This window comes from Bicyclus anynana, chromosome 9, assembly GCF_947172395.1.
Source record: "Bicyclus anynana chromosome 9, ilBicAnyn1.1, whole genome shotgun sequence".
Classification (NCBI taxonomy): Eukaryota; Metazoa; Arthropoda; class Insecta; order Lepidoptera; family Nymphalidae; genus Bicyclus; species Bicyclus anynana.
The window spans coordinates 14,084,444-14,108,714 of record NC_069091.1 but is presented as its reverse complement, the minus strand read 5'-3'; the positions used below and the strand labels follow the sequence as shown (position 1 = coordinate 14,108,714).

At 35.4% G+C, this 24,271-nt stretch overlaps 2 protein-coding genes across 3 annotated transcripts in view; one reads left to right on the top strand and one right to left on the bottom strand.

Moving 5' to 3' along the window:
* Positions 1–3,134, top strand: part of LOC112048984 (ATP-binding cassette subfamily G member 4) — a 37,683-nt gene extending 34,549 nt beyond the window's left edge. For both annotated transcript variants that reach the window (XM_024086699.2, XM_052883428.1), the window contains exon 11: positions 353–3,134. In XM_024086699.2, the coding sequence (XP_023942467.2) occupies positions 353–494 (142 nt within the window). In that variant the 3' untranslated portion in view covers positions 495–3,134. The remainder of the gene's footprint in view (positions 1–352) is intronic.
* On the bottom strand, positions 3,125–24,243 carry LOC112048989 (androgen-dependent TFPI-regulating protein). The gene is made up of 4 exons (XM_024086709.2): positions 23,925–24,243; positions 7,187–7,327; positions 5,942–6,162; positions 3,125–4,546 (listed from the first exon to the last, which is right to left on the bottom strand). Exons 1-4 carry the CDS (start codon positions 24,096–24,098, stop codon positions 4,363–4,365), a joined length of 720 nt encoding a protein of 239 aa, XP_023942477.2. The 5' UTR covers positions 24,099–24,243; the 3' UTR covers positions 3,125–4,362.
* Between the last annotated feature and the right edge of the window lie 28 nt (positions 24,244–24,271).

Here is a 24,271-nt window from a genome sequence, read left to right as displayed (position 1 = left end):
TAACAGCTTAGAACAACAAATAAAAATTCTCAGCCGAGAGCTGGTAGAAGTTGGTGAGAACACGTGTCTTTGGAGCACGATATGCCCGAGACTCCGGTCATTAACATCTTGATAGTGGCTGTTCATATAATGTTTTCACATTAAACCCTCCAACATGCATTTGAACAGTGTGTTGGGTGTGAACTCCGTATCCACTCTCCGCTGACAATAGGCTGATTGATGATGAATGACGATGTATATGTACATGAATACTATTTCTCTGGCCATCATATATTATACACCGAAACTTAGCGATGCTACTTAGTCAGATGTAGTTTTCCTATTAAATAACACACTTATTTCTCAATTCTAGATACCCACGCACGTTCCTGAAAGAAATCGCGATGTCTCCAAACATGTTCTGGTGGGACATCCTGGCTCTGACTGTCACGCTGTTCGTACTCCGTACAGCCGCCTTTTTGCTGCTCAAGTGGAAACTTAGTGCTGTCCGATAATTTCATTTTAATAACGCATATCAAAGTTAATTAGGTACAGACAGAGGCAATATTTTTGTAAATTAATTAATATATAAAGAGGTAAACTTTGTGGTTTTTAAGGGTTAATCTCTGGATATACTGAACTGAAGTGAAAAAAGAATTTACACAATGTAAAAAGAATTTACACAATGTAAAGTCTTTTTTCACTAGAGAAGCACGTTACATGTGAGGCTATATTTTTTGCTTGTATATTCTCACAGGAACGGAAACTACGCACGCGGGTCAAACCACGGGGCGTCGGCTAATTACGAATAATGTCAAAAGTTAAACTGTCAATGCAGACATGAGGACAGTGGCATGTTTTCTGTGACGGTGGTCCCCGTAGATTTACGATTCGGTATTCTATGGGACCCCAGTTATGCCAACGCCATGTTTTCCTACTACTAATCCACTTATAGTCTGTCGACTGATTCCTACACAAAAAAAAGTTAAACTGTTACTCTTTTGCCTAATGTCTAAGATTTCAATAACTTTCAAATTTGTTATAGAAAGAGGCTCGACAAAAATTATTGATATTAAAAGTGACTTCGAAAAAGCCGTAGGTTTTTGACTGTATGTTTTTATATGTATGAACATACGGTTTTTTATTGTAAGACTTTTTAAAAGTTAAGAATATCATTGCACGTTATTAAATTTTATTGTTGGATTGCTATTTATTGGTGATAATAAGTGTGAGATTAATTTAGGTCGTCTAAACAATAAACTACTATTTCCTACCAGTAGTTTTTTCAATTGCCATGAATGAAAAGAATTTTCGATATTGCCATGAATGAAAAGAAATCTATTCCACATTACATATTTTCTGTGCCGATTTCATGGTTTTGAGCTCGTATTTATGAATTTATTATGCGGGTTAATCGGTTTTTTAAGTACTTAACAACCGATTTACCAGCTTAAACGCAGTCTTATAGCTTTATATTCTGTGAGATTTACGATATTATAACATATTTAAGATTTTAATATCAAAAAGAAGATATTGAAATAAAACCTAGGCTGTGGCTTACTCATGGTTTGAAATTGTTGAGAAATTAAGACAGAGTTTATTTTATTTTTAAGGTTTTTTTTATTCTAGTTATAATCATGATTATCAAAAGAAAATTTTAATAAAAAACAAATTTATTGTATTAAGTACAATTTAAAGAATGTTTTTATATAAACATGAAAAAATGCCATTTAAATGCGTGATACAAAAAAAACAATATAATTGCCACTACACTCTAAACTTGCCAAATACATTTAAAATAGTTAATTAAGTTATAATATGATATAAGTAAATAGTAGGTATATTCTTTATACCAACTTCCCGAGTTTATATCTTTTGTGAAAATGTTCATTTACCTACCTATCTACCTTATTTTGTTTAGGTATAGTAAAAGGAATGCTTAGATGGTACTTAGTAAATATTATGTTCCTTATAATGTACCTAGTGCTAATAATAATTAAAACTTAATAAGTAAGTATAATTTTATTTGATTTTGGGACAATTTCTTATTTGCATTGATGCACTGTAACAGACAAAGTAAAATGAACCTAATTCCTATAGTATTAAAGTTTTATTTTATCTTGTAATCTGGAGAGTAAGGTAAATGTACGTTATTAGGGCATACCTACCTATAAAAGACATTTTATGTTTTGGCTTACTGTTTTATTTCGAAAAATGTTATTTAGAACTTGATTATAAAATAACAACATTGTTCAACAAAAATCAGAATACCTGCATCCTGAATTAGTGTATTTACCTTGTCTATTTACCATGTTCATCGAATTAAAATACATAATGAAAAACTTCAGAAACAGACTTAGGTATATTTTACTATAAACTTATATTCATATTATGTTTATTTTTCTTATGATGTCAAGACAACTTTAGGTAGAATTATTATCAAATAATATTTCAAGGGTACTTTTAGTGTATGTTTAAATAGGGTAAACCTACTTTCGTAGGATTTGATGTACACAATTATTTGTGATTGCGTATGTAATGTTATTACGAAGTATATTTAGAACAATTTAATTAAATAACGTAGCTTTTTCTTTTCCAAACAAATCTTCAATTTAAATCATTTTTCGTTTACTAACAAGTATGTTTCGTCTAATTGTGATTTTGGGAACTATTAACTTTAACCATTATATGTATTAATGGGTACCTACTACCTAAGCAGCAAAGATAAAGGTAAAAAACTTCATTTATTTGTTGTGCTATAATCAGTAGGTACTCGTTAATTATTCTTTAAATTGATTTGAATACCCAACTACCAAATATAATGCTTTATTAAAAAAAATAGTGTATATTTTTTAATAATTCTTGTTTTCATAAAGTATGACCTCTAAACGATGGTGCGTTTTTTAGTTTGTTTACCTTGGTCTAAAGTCTTTCACACATATTTTAGAATAAGAGAAATTTTGAAGTGCTATGCCTAGATATTGCTCAAAGATTTATTTATTGTGATAAGTAGTAAATATATTATATACCCTAGGTATATTGTAATAACTATTCCAATTTAAGGTGATATTTTTTACTTGATTATTATATTTTGTATCTTATATTTTAGATAGCAAAGGTTTTTGTACAATTAAAACAATAAATGTAAAAAAATATCTGTTTATTCTATTACCCTTCTAATTTACATTATTACGTAGGTGTGCCTACCTTTTTCATACAATCATTAAAAATAAACCTAGCTTTTACAATAACACTTAAACAGTAATAACATGGATTAATATTTAAATGGACTAATTATTGAACTAGATGTTTTGTCAGTGTGGAGGTGGTTTTTTTTGGTATTCATGTACCCAGTGACGTGCGATGTGAGGGGCAAGGGGGCAATTGCCCCTGGAGCCTAAACCGGAGCGGCGCGGCAGCAAATGCCAGGATTGTATGTAGGATTTAAAAATAAAAAAAATGGATAATCCAACGCCTCATTAGACAGAATCTAGTACAAAAATATATTTTTTCAAAGCTTGCAGTAATGTCGCTCGGTTGATCTATATTCTCATAGAAGCAATGCCAGTTTATGTATGTACGATGTAAATTATGTACATATTACAATCAGGGCCGTTGAATAAAATATTTTTATAATTTATGAGTTTGGCTCGAAACTAGTAGGGCATACTCCGACATTATGTCACGTGAGTTATAACATAGAATAATACTCACGATAATATAAATTTTTTGAAAAATATTTAAACTTTACTATTACTTAAATTAGTGTGAGAGGGGGGGGGGGGCAAATTTCCAGTCGGCCCCAGCCCTCGCGTGGCAAAAACCCAGGCTACGCCACTGCGTATTCTTGAGTGTTTACTTACGTCCAATTCCAATTTAAGGCAAATACTTTTGGATTGTTTAACACTGCTTTGGTTTGCACACCTACGCCTGCCTGTATACTTCTACAAACAACTAAGGCAACTGGCAAAGTCATCCCCATAAATATCATATACTAGTGGACCCGGTCAAGCTACGCTTTGACTTATGTGCACTTCTTCCCTATCCCTACTCTACACTACTCTACCCCTACCATACCCTACCCCTTGACTCTTAAACGTTTGTATGGGAAATAGAAAAGGGTTGTTTTTATGGTTTTCCCGGCAATTATTCTAATTTTTCTCACCTTTTAAACCTTCCCTATACCTCCACGAACATTTCAAGACCAAGATAAGATAAATCCGTTCTCGAGTTTTAGCGAGACTAACGAACAGCAATTCATTTTTATATATATAGATATCATATGCAAACAATCTATATCAGAAGATCACATTACAATGTCATTTTCTAGATTTCACACTAAAATTCTACTCTTTAACTAGAATATAGCATAACTATTATATGTCAGACTTGTTTCTTCGCGATCATATGTGGTTTACCCCACACGAACTCAACGATACACCACTGCAGAGTATAGAAGAAGATGTGCTCAGTGAGAGCCAACAAGCCCAGCAGGACAAGCTCCAGACGGTTCAGTAAGTCCAGGAAGCTGTATACTACTTCGCCGCTGTAGTAACTTATTATAAGACTGCAAAGAGAATAAATTAAAATTAAATTAATTATTTTATTTGCTTGACGCATAAAAATTTAAGGGAGATTCTGGGACGATACCCTTGCCCGCATAATTCATACCTTCAAGTTAGCTTACCTAATGGTTTTATTGCGCAGAAAGTTAAGCCAAATAAAGAGGTCAACCTCGGAATGAGAGATGAGCGGTATACTCGTATCAGCTGATTGACAAAAAACTCGTATAATGTAGGTAGGTAAATTCTAAAATTTGTCTCTAAAGTCTCATAAGCTTCGTACGAGTTATTTAAGGTCATATCTCGATATTGCAATTATCTTTCTTTCTAAAGCTTCAATGATCTTAATTTTAATTTTATAAATTGTAGGGCATAAAATTAATTAGCAATAAATATAATTTAGGTTTTTTTCGAAGGCCTACCATTTTTGAGATAGAATCCAGAGAGCGCACGAGATTCAATGACACTTTTTACTTTTTTAGACAACTTTTAGAACATCAAAAAGGTGTAATATTTTTACGGGCTTACAGTTTATTATCTTTGATTTTCAAGTGAAATTCTTATTTGAATGGGGTTTTAATAAAAAACATAATTGGCGTTGGAAAAGTCGTCAAAGCTTAAAAATCTCTTGGTAGGACCACGTTCTGTAGCCATTAACCTGGGCCATAGATATATCTAATAGCAGTCGGAAGGCAGACCAGTGCCATGTGGCACGTCGATTCTCTTTTTACAATCGCAAACGCTTCGAAAATTTAAAAATGTATGGGAATGACATTTGCTATCGACTAACGTACTCAAGTTGTCGATTAGTTTTTAGTTTTCGAAACGTTAGCGTTCGTAGAAAGAGAATAAACATGCCACACAGGCTATTTGCCCTGGTCATTATTTTTAACATCTGATAACGATTAGTACAGTCATACATTATCATTTCATTGGAACAATATGGTCACAGGGTAAAGGGTAGACCACAGGTGAGTGCACTTTCTATTCCCTCACTCTCATATATTTTTTTTTATTCTTGCAAAAAACAGTCATTACAATAAGAGGTTTTACAGTAAAATATTACTTAGAATATAGACAATACATTGCCGAAATGTTGTGCAGCATGATCAGTTTAACTTAATTTTCTAGTATAATTAAATATATATATATATACATATATTCTGAAGGGACGGCAGACCATCCATCCAACCAGGGTTCGAATCCCGGGTCAGGCCAACCAAAAAAATACGTTATTGGGGTTTTTTAAAAAAAATCCTAATAGCAGCCTGGAGTTGGGAATTTAACGGTGTTAGTATACCCCTGTGCCTCGGCGAGCACGTAAAGACATCGGTCCTGAGCCTGATCTCTCACTGGCCGAGTCGGACTATATAAAATGCAGATAAAATAAATAAACTTACACAGCAGAATATACAGAGCAGAAAGCAATCAACGCTGCTAGGCCAGGCCAGGGACTCTTAGGGCGTCTCCTCGGCAGCGACACTATGTCCAGCATCACCATGATACCTGACACCGTGTGAAGGGAGTGCTGGGCCCAGGGCGGCAGGTACTTGAAGATCGCTACCGGCGCTATCAATGAAGGGTCCTTGAGCCACATTCGCCAGAAGAAGTAGTCACTGTACTGCAACAATAAACTTCGTGTAATTTTTTGGGATCAGTATATAGTTATACTAGTGGACGCTCGCGACTTCGTCCGCGTGGAATTTAGTTTTTCACAAATCCCTCGGGAACCATGGATTTTTCCGGGATAAAAAGTAGTCTATGTGTTAATCCAGGCTATAATATATCTCAATACAATATAATAATGAAGCTAATTCGGTTCAGTAGTTGAGGCGTTAAAGAGTAACATTCAATCATCAAAATCATCAGTTTTCGCATATCTCGAGAAACCATGGATTTTTCCGGGATAAAAAGTAGCCTTTGTGTTAATCCAGAGTAAAATCTATTTCCATTCCAAATTTCAGATAAATCGCTTCAGTAGTAGCGGCGTTATAGAGTAACAAACATCCAAACATCCAAACATACATCCAAACATTCATACAAACTTTCGCGTTTATAATATTATAGTAGGATACATAGGTGTCAGTGATAGTCTAGTGGTTATGACCTCTGCCTCAGAGTCCTGAGGGTGTGGGTTCGAATCTGGTTCTGAGCATGCACCTCGAACTTTTCAGTTGTGTGCATTTTAAGAAATTAAATATCACGTGTCTCAAACGGCGAAAAAAAACATCGTGAGGAAACCTGCATACCAAAGAATTTTCTTAATTCTCTACGTGTGTGAAGTCTGCCAATCTGCATTGGGCCAGCGCGGTGGACGGAACATTATAAATCGCTTGGTGGCTGTAGCCTGTAATACTATGATTTCAAGATATCTGTGTTTTCTCTAGTACTTATTATGTGTAGTTATTTACACGATACTAAAACACAATCGAACTTTTAGGGTTCCGTAGTCCACAAGGAACCCTTATATCGTCAAGTCCGTACGTCTGACTGTTTGTCTGTATGTACTCTGTACTACCTATTAGGTACTACAAAAGGTAAAATCAAAGATTTTTTGGAGTTTCACGAAAATGTGAAAAATAACAACAAAAGGAAAAACAACCTCACATGTAATCAAACAACAATAATTATGGAAAAAGACTTACCATTGTAGTAGGAAATAAAATGTTGGTCATAATAAAATCTCGGATTTTTCTCCATTTTCTCACATTTTCTTTGTCCCATTCTCCGTGCTTCTCTTTCCAGTCGCAGTATATTGCAATCGGAAAATAAGCGAGCGATATTAACTGGAAAATAGAAAAAAGTTTCCTTATTAATCTACATTTAGAAAATGAAATAAAAATTCGTTAATATTGCGTACCTAGGGTTTGTTTAGTTTACAAATACTTTTAAAATGTCAGATTTTTCTATCTACTAGTACCACCGATTCAGAAGGGTTCTGGTGAGAAGAGCGAGTCAAAAACAGTTGCTCTTTTAAAATCAGCAATCTTTAAAATATTATCAATACCTAAAACAACTAATTCTACTTCTTGTGTGAACAAGAATTGGGTAAAATTGTTTTAAAATTGATATATTTGCTATTATTCGCGAAGAGCCCCTTTACCAAAATTTTCAGTTATGTGCATTTTAAGAAATTAAATATCACGTGTCTCAAACGGTGAAGGAAAACATCGTGAGGAAACCTGCATGCCAGAGAATTATCTTAATTCTCTGCGTGTGTGAAGTCTGCCAATCCGCATTGGGCCAGCGTGGTGGACTATTGGCCTTACCCCACTCATTCTGAGAGGAGACTCGAGCTCAGCAGTGAGCCGAATATGGGTTGATGACGACGAGTGTGTATTGACTAGTTTTCATTATTTTTATTTATACGAGCAGACATTTAAATAAAAACTGGCTTTAATTAAACACCCTTTAATTAAACACTTGAACGTAGACTGTGTTGGCCCTAATTGTCACAGATTAAATGCAAGGCTTGACCTTCTCTTTGCTCGTTAGTTCTTGCGAACCTATCTTGATGGTCACTTGACGTCAAATGGTCTCAATGCCACATTAATAGATCACAATGGGCCGTATTACGTTACTTTGATACAGTCGACTCATTGATATTATAGCAATCGTTCAAAGTCAATCTATTCTTTATTGTAATTAGGCTATAATAACAAAGGTGCCCACCTTTGTTACATGCATTTTTTTGTTTTACATGCCTAAGTTTTTGCCGCATTAAATTTAACCAAATTGGCATCTCCCCACTCATTTACCTAAGGTTAAATTGCCCAAAGACCTCAACCCCACTTGCACGGGGACTGGATATATATCTCTAGATAATAATTTATCTATTTTGCTATCATCCGCGAAAAGCCGACGAATCCATGCGACAACGTCACCCAGGTCTGACAAAATACTCTGCACGTTGTAGAGTCAACATCAACTGAGGATGCTCCGGTTTCGGGGTGAAACGTACGTAGAAAGTATTTTGTCAGACCTGGGTGACGTTGTCGCATGGGTTCGTCGGGTTTTCGCGGATGATAGCAAAATAAATAAATTATTATCTATTCATAATGAACTTTCGCAAACTAACGCCTGCTTCTATCTAATATATCTCTCTGTTACAGTGCTGTCATCTGCATACCCAAATACTCGTATACCTACCGGGTTTAAGATCATTTACCCTGGAATTCATAGTCGTGAAGTGAACAATCCCCCACAAACCAATATTCAGTATTCACCCAGGGGCTGACTATTGAATCATCCTTCATTGCATTTCATAAACAAACTACTGGAGAGCCCCTAGGTGACTGGAGTTTCAAGCAAATGTTGTCTATGATTTTACATTAGATCTTTGAAAATTCTGTGACACAACCACAGAGAGACGTATTTTGTTAATTCTTTGACATTTTACAAAATAATTGAGTTTCTAATATTTTCATTACAGTGCCCAGTTGGCACAAATGAAAGCCATAAAGAAGAATTGAATTGAATATTTTCATTTACTTTTTGTTTTTATTTATCGTAGTAAAATTTAATTCGTTCAAGTGTACAATAGGTCAATTTTATCAAAAAGTTTCTTTCTCACAAGAAGGAGTTGTTAGAAAAATATTGAAGTTATGTGGACGAACATGATCATATACAAAATTATCAGCCGATGGACGTCCACAGCTGGACATAGCCGTCTTGCATGGACTTTCAAACACAACGGTCTCGAGCCGCCAGCGTCCAGCGGCTCCCTGCAACCCGCTTGATGCCCTCGGTCCACCTAGTGGGGGTTCGACCAACACTGCGATTTCATCGGCTCTTCGATCTATGTGGCCTGCCCATTGCCACTTCAGCTTCACGACTCGCTGTGCTACCTATGTCAGTGACTTTGGTTTGTCTGCGGATCTCCTCATTTGTGATACGATCACGCAGAGAAATCCCAAGCATACTATTTACTATATAAGTAGTTTGATATTTCATACTTTTGTAATGTGGAATCCTACTTGAAATAAAATAATTGTTGTAAGAGGAAATTTGTTTATTTTACTCAAAACCACCTATAATTACCTGAAATAATTACAAGTAGGTACTATTATGCTGTATTTTCTTACAATTTATAGTAAGTGCAGTAAATAAATATAAGTGTAGCTTATCCTTAGGAATAGTGGTAAAATTGTATTTCACAAAGCTTTAGATTACATAATATTATATATTTAGGAGGTAGGCTTGGCCCGGTAATGGGCTGATAATAATGAACCACACAGTACTTATTGCAATTCTAAAATCAAATCTATATCCTTTTGATACAAAGTTTAATTAATAACAACAATAAATATCACATATAACTTATTGTTATTATTGTATATTTTTATAGGGCCAGACTCAAATGAAAAATGCAGAAGTAATAAATATCTTTATTATAGATGTGAATCAATAAATTTCATTCAATTGAGATTTGTATACATTTTCTATCGTTATGGACTTCAGAGTGAGTGACCACCTTACAACATACTGCACTCACTCCTACTACCTCGATATTAAATGCTGCTGACTTTTCAAGGTATGTGGGTCTTCCAATTACTGTGATCTGAAAACTCGGATTTTCAAGGACCAAAGTATTCTCAGTATTCTTGGTAAAACAGTATTCTCAGAGCTCATCACTGCTATTCCCTGCCATGATAGCCGGTTTCTTTAAATCTGTGCATAGGGGCCTCCGGGGTTGTTTATATGTATACCTATGCGTGCCATCAATACAGCTTGACTTGTGGCATTTCTGTTATTTCATAGAATGCTTGATGGACTGCACCTACAGTCTGAAAATAAACATTATGTTAGTTACATTTATGTAGGTTATATATTTCCTAAATCAAAACTAGATAGGTATACCTAACATTTATATAGGTTAGATTACAAACAAACAAACTAATTAAATTCTTCATCATGAGTATGTTAAGCATGAGTCTCCTCTCAGAATGAGAGGGATAAGGTCCACCACGCTGGCCCAATGTGAATTGGCAGACTTCACACATGTAGAGACAATATTTTTCCTTCACCGTATGAGACATGTGATATACATTTAAATTCATAAAATGCACATAACTGAAATGATTTGGAGGTGCATGTTTCAGACAGCATTTGAACCTACACCCTCCGAATAGAAGGCAGAGGTCATATCTACTGGGCTATATGGATTTTGACCTACTCCTAATTTATCTATACTAATATTATAAACAGGAAAAATTTGTTTGTTTGTTTTGAATAAGATCTGTAACTACTGAACTGATTTGAAAGATTCTATCACTGTTGGGAACTTACACCATCATAATCAAAGGCAGAGGTCATACCCACTGGGCTAATTGGTTTTATATCTACTCCTAATTTATCTTTACTAATAATAGAAACAGAAAAGATTTGTTTGTTTGTATGTTTTGAATAGGCTCTGGAACTACTGAACCAATTTAAAAAATTCTTTCACTGTTGGGAAGCTACACTATTCCCGAGCTCTATAGGCTATATTTTATCCCCATATTCTTACGAAAATGGGAACCACACAGGGTGAAACCGCGCGGTGTCTTCATGAACAAAAAATTATTGATAATGAACAATGGTAGGTACGTACCTGATAACATCCCGTTTCATAGAATCGAAGTGCTGCTAGAATGTATAATACTAGCGGTATTGGTATTCCTCTCTTGGTCTTCTGTGTTCATTCTTCATCAAACAGAGACATATTATGCCTAATATGAGAATCTTTCGTACATTCCATATCGCCATAGTATTATACTGGGTTTACGCAATTGCGAATATATATCTTGGGCACTGATATAACTCGCTGTTTATAACTTCACTTATAACGATCCGAACGTCCACTTTCTAATAAATAAATCACGAATAACAACAAAAAAAATGCCAGGGGATGGTTTGGCTGACAAATATCGGTAATTCAGCAGTCAGCCGAAAGCTCCTGTCAAATGAGGGGTTTCTTTTGTCTATGAAACGCGTAGGGGTTGAATTCGACACATAGCGGCTGAATAATCCCCTTAGGGGCCCCCTACTACGACTATGAATTCCACCGTTATATGCAGCAGGAAAAGTGTAACAGGGAGAACTGAAAAGTATTTATTTTTGTATACAAACAAGAACAAGAAACTCAACAGTTATTTGTTTTCTTATGGAATTTATGATTGTATATTATGAATTTTGTTTCATCTATTAAATAAATTAATATCGCTGATAGACATAATATACAGTTATCTGCATGCTTATTCACTATCTTTGACGTATACCAGTTGACATAATATGAATTTGAATTTCGTATATAATACGAAATTGAAATGTAACAAATGTAATCCACCAATATACAATAATATCATACAATAAGTAGTCAATTGATGATTATTTTAATAGGTTGATAATAAAGACCAAAATAGTGTATTCACTATTTTAAATAACCCCATATTCAATTAAATCTTATAGAATTGACCATAGCGGGAGAATTCTACAATTTACCTACATGTGCTAGTACCTAATGGACCACCAGGTCAATTACTATACTAGCACAACAAATCATACAAACTGGCTGTCTCACACAACTTAATTAACCATAATTAAGTTGTTTGAGACAACCAGTCATCCAGACAGGGCCGGCCCGTCCATACGGCGAACGGAGCGTCGCTCCAGGCGCCAAATACTAGAGAGCGCCTAAAAGAATCCTAGACAACCGTAGACGGTACTGTGCCTGATTTTCAATTGGTCACCCCAGAGTATGGTCGAGATCTTCGCGTTCCATTCTTACTTTACACTTATAATTTGGTATAGGTATCTGCATATTATTAGGAGCAAACACGAGAGGCGCCATGTTTGGATCTCGCTCCATTTTAAAATTAACTTCGGGGCGGCGCTGCATCCATATTATGGATAGATTTGTTTTTACACCATTAGGTACGGTTGTCAGCTGGTACGTTTCACGATTAAACGAAGTTAATGATCATCAACCTGTATGACTTAATGGTAATAATGTTTACAATATCTTTAATCGTATGTCAATGCATTTCTGTATCTATATTTTAACGAATATCTTACTGACGTAAAGGCTAAGGCGATTGGTTATCGTCCGACGACGCGACTATGACCCGAACGACCCTCTTAGTGGAAAAATAATTGAATTTTTCATCTAATCAGATAATGATTATTAATTATTAATTATTATTATATAATATTACTGGCCTGATAGCCCAGTGGATATGACCTCTGCCTCCGATTCCGGAGGGTGTGGGTTCGAATCCGGTCCGGGGCATGCACCTCCAACTTTTCAGTTGTGTGCATTTTAAGAAATTAAATATCACGTATCTCAATCGGTGAAGGAAAACATTGTGAGGAAACCTGCATACCAGAGAATTATCTTAATTCTCTGCGTGTGTGAAGTCTGCCTATCCGCATTGGGCCAGCGTGGTGGACTATTGGCCTTACCCCCTCCCCCCCTCTCATTCTGAGAGGAGACTCGAGCTCAGCAGTGAGCCGAATATGGGTTGATGACGACTGACGTATTCACTATTTTGGTCGTTACTATCAAGCTATTAAAATAAACAACAAATCAATTGACAATTCATGTCGTCTACATACTTTACGATATGCAGTAGTAAGCACCGGATGACATTTATTTTGTATTTGTATTTTTGTATGTAGATGACATTTTGTCAATTGATTTGTTGTTTATTTTAATAGGTTGATAATAAATACCAAAATAGGAAATGGGCCAGCAGCGGGTTAATTCACTATATTTGACGTATGCTACTTGACATATACGAAATTGAGATTCTATGTAACAAATGTCACCCGGTGCATATTGGATATTTGTAGGTAAATTACATTTTGATAATAAAGGCCAAAAAGCAAAAAATAACATCTTACCTATGTGCTACCTTCTGATCAGTTTGAAGGCGGTGCCAAGCCAGTGATGTTTTAATTCAAGCCGTTTAAATTACGAAATTTCTGTGGTTATTTCAGAAACGGCTTTAATTAAAACACGAAAATCGTTGACGAGTTCCATCGTCTGTGTTTCGGCTCCATCATCAGACCAACTCCAGACCTTCATGAAATTGTAGTGGTTTAAAATAACTTATGGAAACACTAACAAACTCACTAGCCGTCTCTACGATTTTCGAAAGTTCCCCTCGATTTCTCCAGGATGCTATCATCAGATCCTGACATGAAAAAAATGGGACTACCCTGGAAGTATACTCTTCTAAACAAAAAAGAATTTTCAAAATCGGTCCATAATTGACGAAATTATCGCTGGACATACATAAAAAAAAAAAAAAAAACATACATACAGCCGAACGTAGAACCTCCTCCTTTTTGGAAGTCGGTTAAAAATAGGAAATGGGCCAGCAGCGGGTTAATTCACTATATTTGCCGTATGCTAGGTGACATATACGAAATTGAGATTCTATGTAACAAATGTCATCCGGTGCCTATTGGATATCTGTAAGTAAATGACATTTTGATAATAAAGACCATAATAGTGAATAGGCCAGCTGGTACGTGTCACGATAAAACGAAGATATTCATAATCAATATGTATGACATACCTATAGGTAATGTTTTTAATATATTATCGTATGTCAATGAATTTCTCCTTGGGGTAGTACCTGTATCTATATTTGAACGAATATCTTACTGACGTAAAGGCTAAGGCGATTGGTTATCGTCCGACGACTCGACTACTTGTATGACCCGAACGACCCTTATTAGTCGATTTTTATTAAATTTTCATCTTATCAGACAATGATTATTAATATGGTCATCAGATGATGATAATATTAATGTCGTGATGGTAATAAATGAGTTTTCTGACAGTGTTCGTTTCGACTATTATCTTTAGTTTTGCTGCAAAGCGTAATTCCAATAAATATAACGAATAACGCTTGATAGTCTCTCATTTATTTATTACTTCTTTTTTTTAAATTTTTAACAATATAAGTATAAAATACAAAACATTATTAAAAAATTATAAAAAAAAAATTCACCCTCCCGCTGCGGGACATTTGAGTGTCCAAGCAACCGGTGGTCAGGGCTCCAGAGTGAGGAACCTCCTCACAATACGCGCCGTCTCAAGAATCACTGCCTTTTGTATCCGACTCTTGATCCAACAGTTAAGCGAAAGCTTCTTAAGGTGTTGGTCGAAGCTTTTCGCTATAAGACCATTGACTGAAACAACTATCGGAACAATAATAGTTAACTCAACATTCCACATGGCGGTAATCTCATGAGCAAGGTCCAAGTATTTTGATACTTTTTCCTTTTCGGAAAAAGTATCAAAATACGCTTGATAGTATTCGTGTATTTATTGTGAAAAGTTAAAAAGTGACTCAAATAATGCAACAGCTTAAGTAATCTTAACCTATTTAACATAAACGTTTCATCATTTTGTCCAACACTACTAGTAACAGCCCCTGTAGCCAAGTGGTACGTCGATTCTCTTTCTACGATCGCAACCGCTTCGAAAACTAAAATAATGTATGGGAATGACAGATCTTGATCACGTGACCTGTGTACAGCATAAATCATTCCCATACATTTTTCTAGTTTCGAAGCGTTTGCGATCGTAGAAAGACGTTGCCACTTGGCTACAGTGGCTGAATGTATACGACGCGACCTACTGGACTATGACATATTATTGGCTTATCTTGAGAACAACTGGCCGTTTTAGAATGACGTAGGTATGCCATTTCTTGGCGTATTGTATGCTTCGATATTATTCATCAAGATCTGTACCTATACATCTACTTCATCATTTCATCACTATCAATCCATATTCGGCTCACTGCTAAGCTAGAGTCTCCTCTCGGAATGAGAAGGGTTAGGCGAATAGTCCACCATGCTGGTCCAATGCGAATTGGCAGACTTCACACACGCAGAGAATTAAAAAAAAACCTCTGGTATGCAGGTTTCCTTATGATGTTTTTCCTTCACCGTTTGAGACACGTGATATTTAATTTCTTAAAATGCATATACCTGAAAGATTGGAGGTGCATGCTCCGGATCGAAGTATACTGGGACATAATAAAATGAGAAAGGTTCTCCACAATTGTAGCCTTAAGATCCTTTTGCGCATTCGGCTCCTGCGTTGTTACATACTAGACCAGAATGTAACAACGCAGAAGTAGAAATATGGATCAGAATTTCTGGTCTATACTTTATACACCCATATAGGGTGTGAAGTCTGAACAATAAAAGAGGGCATCAGAAAACATATCTCATGACTTATAAAGTGACAAATGACGTAGTTCTGCGACAGGTCTATCAGAAGCACGACATATCAGAAGCTCACATGAGGCAGGTGCTATGGCACGAGAGTTACGAACTCCTGCAGCTCATCATGAAAGGTAAAGCTGCCGGTAGAAGAGGTTGCAGAAAGAAGTTTTGAAGTTGAGCAACATCAGAGAGTAGACAAGGATCGCAATTCGTGAGTGGCGCACAATTATTTGGGCTCGCGAAAGATAGAGAGGAGTTTACCAAGGACTGCCAACCTTCGGTACTCAAAGAAGTAGATTCTGTAACAGGCTTTTATTTCACAACACAAAAAACCATTGTTCAGATTGCGTTCTATACCAAAACATTAAAATTACCTTAAAAAGAAACATGTAAGTCATGGAACGCTCGACAGAAGTGATAACTTAAACCTGCTGAAGCGTGAGAGAAAGGGAAGCCAGAAAGAGTGACACCGTAAGTGGTTTTTTTTTTTTTTTTTTATTCTTTACAAGTTAGCCCTTGACTACAATCTCACCTGATGGTAAGTGATGATGCAGTCTATGATGGAAGCGGGCTAACTTGTTAGGAGGAGGATGAAAATCCACACTCCTTTCGGTTTCTACACGGCATCGTACCGGAACGCTAAATCGCTTGGCGGTACGTCTTTGCCGGTAGGGTGGTAGCGTAACTAGCCACGGCCGAAGCCTCCACCAGCCAACCATACCATAAGAATTTATTTATGGTTATATATTTATTTATGGTTTACCATAAGAATTTATGAATTCAAAATTCAGTAGTCATTATGATTGCAACGCGACCGTCAAAGTGCTCGAACGTGGCAGTCAAATTAAAATTCAATGCGTAGCGACTAACAATTGTAAAGTTTACGTGACTGAGCACCTATTTGTCTCATTAGGAACTTTGGATTAGTTTAAAAGTACGACACAAATACTAATACGGATAAAAGACCTTGAGACCTCAGCGACCTTAGAAGACAGAAGTTTAAATGTTTTTCCTGTCAAACTCTTATCATAAGGAAATTTGAACGTTTTGGAACGTCAGCACACTCACTTGGTAGTGTTTCGAAGAGCTGTTTGAACCAAGCACCCTTCGTTTTCGTGTACCAAAATGTATCTACGGCTTAGAAACAAATTTATGGATAATCTAGATGACTGGATCTCTCGAGCGACTTAATTTACCAGGTTAATTACTTCACATGCGAATTGTGGAATCTTCCCGCTTTGGTATGATCCTAACAGATTTAATTTAATGTGGGGTTACTTTTGGGGTGGATAAATAAATAGCTAAAATGATCTATTATTGCTCTGCAGGGTTATTATGTAACTCGTATTAAGTCACTACATCGTTTATTATCGTATTTTCGGAATTGTGATCATCTAACGTAGTTATTTCAACGAAATGATACGTCATTTTACATGATTAATAGAGATGATTTTTTGGATTTTTTTTGAGAAGATGATTTTTTGTTTTACGAACATCTAACACGATTATTTCAACGAAATTACGTAAATAAGGGTTTTATGTTGAAATAATCTTACTACTTCCTATTACGACTTACTATACTCAGAGGCACAATTATCCGCCCTCTTTAATATGACGCGAGTATATTAAAATGGGCGGATAATTGTGCCTCTGACTATATATTACTGCCACTTTACGTAAAATTAAGATACTTATGTCATTTCATTGAAAATACGATGTTAGATGATTACATAAACGAAAATATGTCGAAAACTTGTAGTGACTCATTATTTGAATGGTACACCGAGTTACATAATAACACTGTTGGTAATCACTTTGCATCACGAGGCCTGTTACTAGTATAAACGCAGTCCGCTATTAAAGCAATAAAAAGAAGTCAACCAAAATAAATAAGGGAACTATGAAATAAGGATTCTCAGATTTAAACCGATGCAAATTACCATTAAATCTGTTTTTATATATCTATTTCACACACACGCACTTGTATTAACACACGGTTCTACAAACACGTGAAGGCCGTATAGACATTGTTTAATGTTTATCAAGGAAATACATAATTTGGTTGTTATCTATATAAATAGTTTATTCTATCATGTATTTACGTATGCCCTTTAACAATAGTCTTACTAGTTACCAGGGGCGAAGCTTGCGCAGTATCAACGATGCGGGGCCCCCAGCCTACAGGGGCCCCTTATGTCTGAAAGCATAAATTGGTAAAATGTAATCCACAATGTCACTTAGTCTGGTGCTTCCCGAAAAAAAAATCAAATATAAAACCGCTATAAAGTTTCACTTTAGAAATAACAAAAGTAAAAAAAGCCCTATTCTTACCGGCCTTATTCTTAGAATGCGCCCAAATAATTAAACTTCATACACAAGTTAAGTTTAAACCCTCATTCGCGAGAGAGTTTTTTACCGGACGTTAAAAAAGCGTTCAAATATAGTAAGTAGTTAAAATGAAGGTATATTTCCAACGCCCAAAATTGAAAATGCAGCACTGCCAAAAAAGCGTCGTGTTTTAAAAACGCTGTCGTGTGAACATATACTATGCATTTGTTATATTTGAATGCTTTTTTAGCGTCCGTTAAAAAAAACTTTCGTACGAATGAGGGCTAAGTCACTGTCATATTTACTTTAAGTAAGTAAGCATTTTTATTTCTTTTGGGAAAAATCTGTACTCTGGCCCCCCAACTAATTTTGATACAGGGCCCCTTCAAGGCACGCTACGCCACTGGCACCTACTTGTAGATTTACCAAACTCTTGTGTTGAAAAATTCTGTCATGTGGTATTGAATAAAATCAATAAAAAAATATCTATTCAATCTTGTATTCCTAAGTACGCATGCAGGTCAAACAATAGTCTATTACCTTTTATTAAAACTTGACCATTGATTTCAATGTAATCTCCACAAGTCTAGCATCTGAGGTTTTAACCATTTTATATGTTTTTAGAGTCACTTTATTTAGTATTTATTAACATATTTACAACATTAGTTATTTTAGTATTTTCAAAAAATTACATACTGACAAAGTGGCAGTTTGATACTGTGGCCACCTAGTGGCACTACTGCACAACTATTTCAAATCCATATAAATTCGCGTTTACGTTATCGCGATAGTAACAATATGAAATCATTGAAAACTCCCACTAGGCACACTGAATGCTGTATCTACTTTTCCCAATCGCATTTGTCCACCACGTCGAGTCTGGATTCGGTTTTAAGTTAGGTTCACTTACCTAATTCAAATCAAGACATGACACGCCAAAAAACTGATAGTATTTTAATATAATCAATTTAAATAACAACAAACGACCACGTTTCTGCTATTTTTGCTGACGGTGCAACAAAGCTAATAATTTACAATTGAAGATCGAGGAAACACGTGACATGCGTCAAAGCACGCATAATTCTGAAATTATTGAAGGTATTCTCTTTTCCCAGAGTGTCCACTTTGCCCAGAATAGGGATGATGACAGTTTTTTAAATTGTATATAAATTAAGAGTATGCTAATAGTAAAGCAATTTTGTAAAAGTAACAGGGTATCTGCGATCATTACTTTCGGAGCTACAGGGATTTAAAGGGTCCGATTTGCGGAGCTGCCGCGAATCCCTGAAAAACGCCCCATACAAAATGGTACGCTCTTGTGACGTCGTAGACAATTAATGATCGTTAGATTTGTATGGGCGTTTAAACAAAATTACTAATATCTTTGTTTTTCTGCGTTTATGTTTATTGTTCAAATATTAAAAAATTACACATTTAATGTAAGGAAGCTAAAACTGTACGAATTTTCATCTAATTATGATAAAATATTTTTAATAGATTTTGAGCTTTTATAATCTTATTTATTTTGCAAATATCCAGTCAATCTTTGCCTTTTATGTATAAATTAGTTAACATTGACCTTATTTACCCGAATGTGTTATTAAAATCAATATATTCAAACCTAGTCATCATCCCCATTCTGTATGCCTGCTATAGGTATTTATTTTGCTTATCGGCTTCAAAATGGCATAATTACCTATCGACTTTGTTTTATCTATGAATTAAATGTTAATGTTCATTTAATTTGACTTGCGATAATAAGTTTAATGCATTTCTCCTTGGGTAATAATCTTGTTCATTTTATGATTATTAATTATTGTCGAACGACTCGACTGCGACCCAAACGACCGTTTGACCGACAAGAATTTTTAAATTTTCGTCCAATCAGATAATATTTGTTAGTCACTAGATGTTGATAAGAATATTAATTAAGTGATCGATTGTTGATGACGAGATTGATTATTATTAATTGATGTGATTCTGACATAGCTCGTTCCAGAATACTACTATCTTCATTGTTTATAATTATTATCAGTTTATTAAATTGTTTATTATAGAGAAATTATTGCTTCCTTATAGGATAGTGGATATAGAGCTTAGACCTACCACGCATCTGCAGTGCGGATCGGCGAACATAGGATTATAATGTTTGATTTCCTAACGATCACTACCAGATGTTACTGAAAATTACCTATTCACTATTTTGGTCTTTATTATCAACCTATTAAAATAAATATCAAATCAATTGACAAAATGACTGTCTAGCTACATACTGTATGATATCCACCAGTAAGCACCGGATTATATTTAGGATCTCAATTTCGTACAATCGTCAACTAGCATACTTCATACTTCAGTGAAATAACCTGCTGGAACATCGGTTTAACGTGCTCTTTATTTTGTTATAAAGCCTATTTTGGGACCTAATATATAAACACTAGCGGACGCCCGCGACTTCGTCCGCATGAAATTTAGTTTTTCACAAATCCCACGGGAACCATGATTTTTTCCAGGATAAAAAGTCTCGACATTTTTTGTAGAAAATGATGAGTTCTACAAAGTTGTAGTACATTATTTTATTCTTACATCAATAGTTTTTGCAGCGCACGCCATGTAAACAAAACTTTTGTACACCTTGGGTTACATTATTGGAGTTTCAGGAAGGATCCCTAATTTTTTTGAAATTATAATATAGCCCATAGCCTTCCTCGATAAATGGGCTATCTATCACTGAAAGTATTTTACAAATCGAACCAGTAGTTCCTGAGATTAGCGCGTTCAATCAATCAAACAAACAAACAAACAAACTCTTCCGCTTTATAATATTAGTATAGACAAAGGCCAAGGATTATCATTATAGGCCTAGTCGCCTAGGCCTCTGCCTATACCACTGTGGGTATGAGGAGACATGTATAATTATGTACATATAGCCCAAAATTATTAACTTGTGTCCAACACATTTAAGCTAAATAGTTATAATGAACCTTTAACTACAGTGCGGCGGCGGCGTTTAGCCGGCCTATTCTATACTGTGAAAACTCCGCATTAGAGCATCTATAGAATGTTATCCACAAAGGGTTGTCAGTACCTGGGCACCGGATGACATTTGTTACAAAGAACCTCAATCGTAAATATATGTCAACTAACATACGTCAAAGTTAGTGTATTAGCCAGGGACTACAGGGTCATGACATGTCATTGACTTATCTGGCAAACAATTGGCACATGCCTTATAGAACAACATTATTGTTACAAGCTAACTTGTCCTGTTAGTGCTGGTATTAGCATCCCTTTTTAACCCACTACATAGTCAGACTTCCCACCTTATAGCATAGGTCACGGAATTTGGTGCTTAGACTCCAGTGATGTAACTATAATTCATCCGAGGCCCTTTGCGAATTCATAAGATGGAACCACAGATAAAACGTCATGTATTTTTTTTTATGTTACGTATGGGCCTTGGGCCCGTGGCATTTTGCCAGCTCTAGCTTGAGTTCGCCTCTGATAGACCTGTAAGAGCTCACAACGCTGCTGCACTGCAGGTTGGCGGTTAGTAAAGTTTGATCCTTATTTATCACTATGTCAAGTCAAATCAAATCGCTCGTTGCTGATATATTATTGAAAGGTTATAACTAATATACTAGACATATTTATAGTTTATATTATGCATAATTAGCGTGCAATATATATATACTTTGATATATTATGATTAGCTAAACAAATCCACAATTAAAATTAAATCAAATAGTAATAAAAATTTATTATCTGCAATACAATACCTACTAGCTGGCCTATTCACTAATTTGGTCTTTATTAACATAAACTATTCACTAATTTGGTAAAGTCAATCAAGAAATGTCATCTATCTACCTAATGATATACATAAAGGGTTGTCAGTATGCACATTTGTTACATATAATCTCAATTTCGTTTATACGTCAATTAATATTCGTCAAAGTTTGTGAATTAGCCTGCATGGCTTAACGTGCTCTCTGGAGTACGTACGGGGGTGTAACATTATCTATTTCCCAACTCCGGAATACGATTTATTAATATAAATATTAATTTATAATGTGAAGTGTGCAAAGAGCCAATGGAAGTTATAGTCCCACGGTGCTGGGATGGCGATCCCGCACCGAAGAGCGCAGTGTTGTTCGACCCCCCACTAGGTGGACCAAAGATATCAAGCGGGTTGCAGGGAGCCGCTGGATGCTGGCGGCTCGAGACCGATGTATTTGGAAGTCTATGAAAGAGGCCTTTGTCCAGCAGTGAACGTCCATCGGCTGATATAACTTTTTTTTTTTAAATTAAAATGGCTTCGGGTGGATAATGCCAGATATCTTTGTCAGAATGTCCTTTTACAAAAAAAGTCTTTAAAGTACGAATCAACCATCGAGGTTAAACAAATTATACGGAACCATAAACTGACATGAACTGGGGATCAAACCAAAGTCTTCCTTGTTACAAAACCAACTGAGCCAGAAAGCTAACAAATGTTATCTACGATGATAATGAAATATAGGCTCTGTGGAGGTAATCTGATGATACCATATTGATACGGTCTGAATGTAACCATAGAGAACCACTAAAGTAAACAAAAAAACGTGGCTAAGTGATGATTGATTAACCAAATCATAATCAATGAAAGCCGCATCAAAATCGGAAAGGTAGTTTGGTACAAACAAAATTTTACTGCAGCGCTAATGAATTTATCTATCTAAGAACGTGTATCAATCAAAACTTAATTTATCACTGAAAATCACATCAAAAACGGACTAGTGGTTTTAGAGATAAGCGACATTAGTTTGTACCACAGAACATTGAAAAAGCTAAAGCTAACGCTTTAGGGGTTACAGACATCTTCTCCCCGAAACTCAAACACTCTTATCCGTACTTTGCGTACCGTCGTGATAAGAAAAATAAACTCTCAACTGAATTTGCTTTGAGTTCTCGTAACTTTAATTTTATGTGTTCGACTTTATTTATACACAACTTGATTTTTTTTCAAGTTAATATTAAAAATTATTAAGATCATGAAATTAAAATAACGACTTTTATGCCAGAAATGATATCCATGATAACATAAAAGTTTTTAAATGATGTTGCAATATGTGAGCTGGAGCAAAGAATTTACTTGTTTATTTTTATTTTAATGCATGCCTTACATCATTTTGAAAGAGAGCTGATACTCTAAAATGAAAGAAACCGCATCGAAATCGGTCCATCCGTTTGAGAGCTACGATACCACAGGCAGACACACACACAGACAGGCATGCAAAACACCTCTCTTTTTGCGTCAGGGGTTAAAACAATAACAATAACAAATGCCGATTAAAAATAAATAACGATTTTTACTTTGACTTTGACGCCTTCAAATATAGTATGAAGTTAAATGAAGGTCTATTTCAAATGCCCAAAATTGAAAATGCAACACTGCTCGAAAAAAAACGTCGTGTTTTAAAAACACTGTCGTATGAACATACTCATATACTTGGGAATAATAAATAAATAATATAAATAAATAAATAAATATACTTAAACAAGACACATCACTATCTAGCCCCAAAGTAAGCATACAGAATGCATTTGTTGCATTTGTGATTCCATTATTATATACTCATCGATGTAAGATTCGCCTATAAAACGTATTATTATAATTTGAACTTTATTTCTATGGGATACCAAATAAAATGTCACTAACACCGTAGTTGCCATGGAAATGAGCGATGTGACATCGCTGTAACTTTACAGAATGCAGGGGTTGAACGCTTTTATGTCTGTTGAAAAAACTTTCATGCGAATGAGGGCTTAGACTTAGCAACTCACATTAAACCAGCATGTAAGCAGCTTCCACTTGACGCGTATGTATACACTGACCCGCGGGTCCTCATCCTTTGACATGTCGATCGGCAGAATCACTATCGCCGCATACACCAAATGCAAAAGTGCAAAATGATAGACACATAATCGAACGTTCAACAGAAAGTTACTGCTCTTCATTATTCACTCAGCTCTAATTACAATTAAACAATATTAATTATTCAATTATTAAACTTTCAGAACGCACAATCAATATTATTTAAATAACAACAGATAACGTTGTACCGCTGCGTGTAACGTGCGAACGGAAAATGACGCGGGACGCTTTTGTTCTTGGCGCAGAATCATTCACT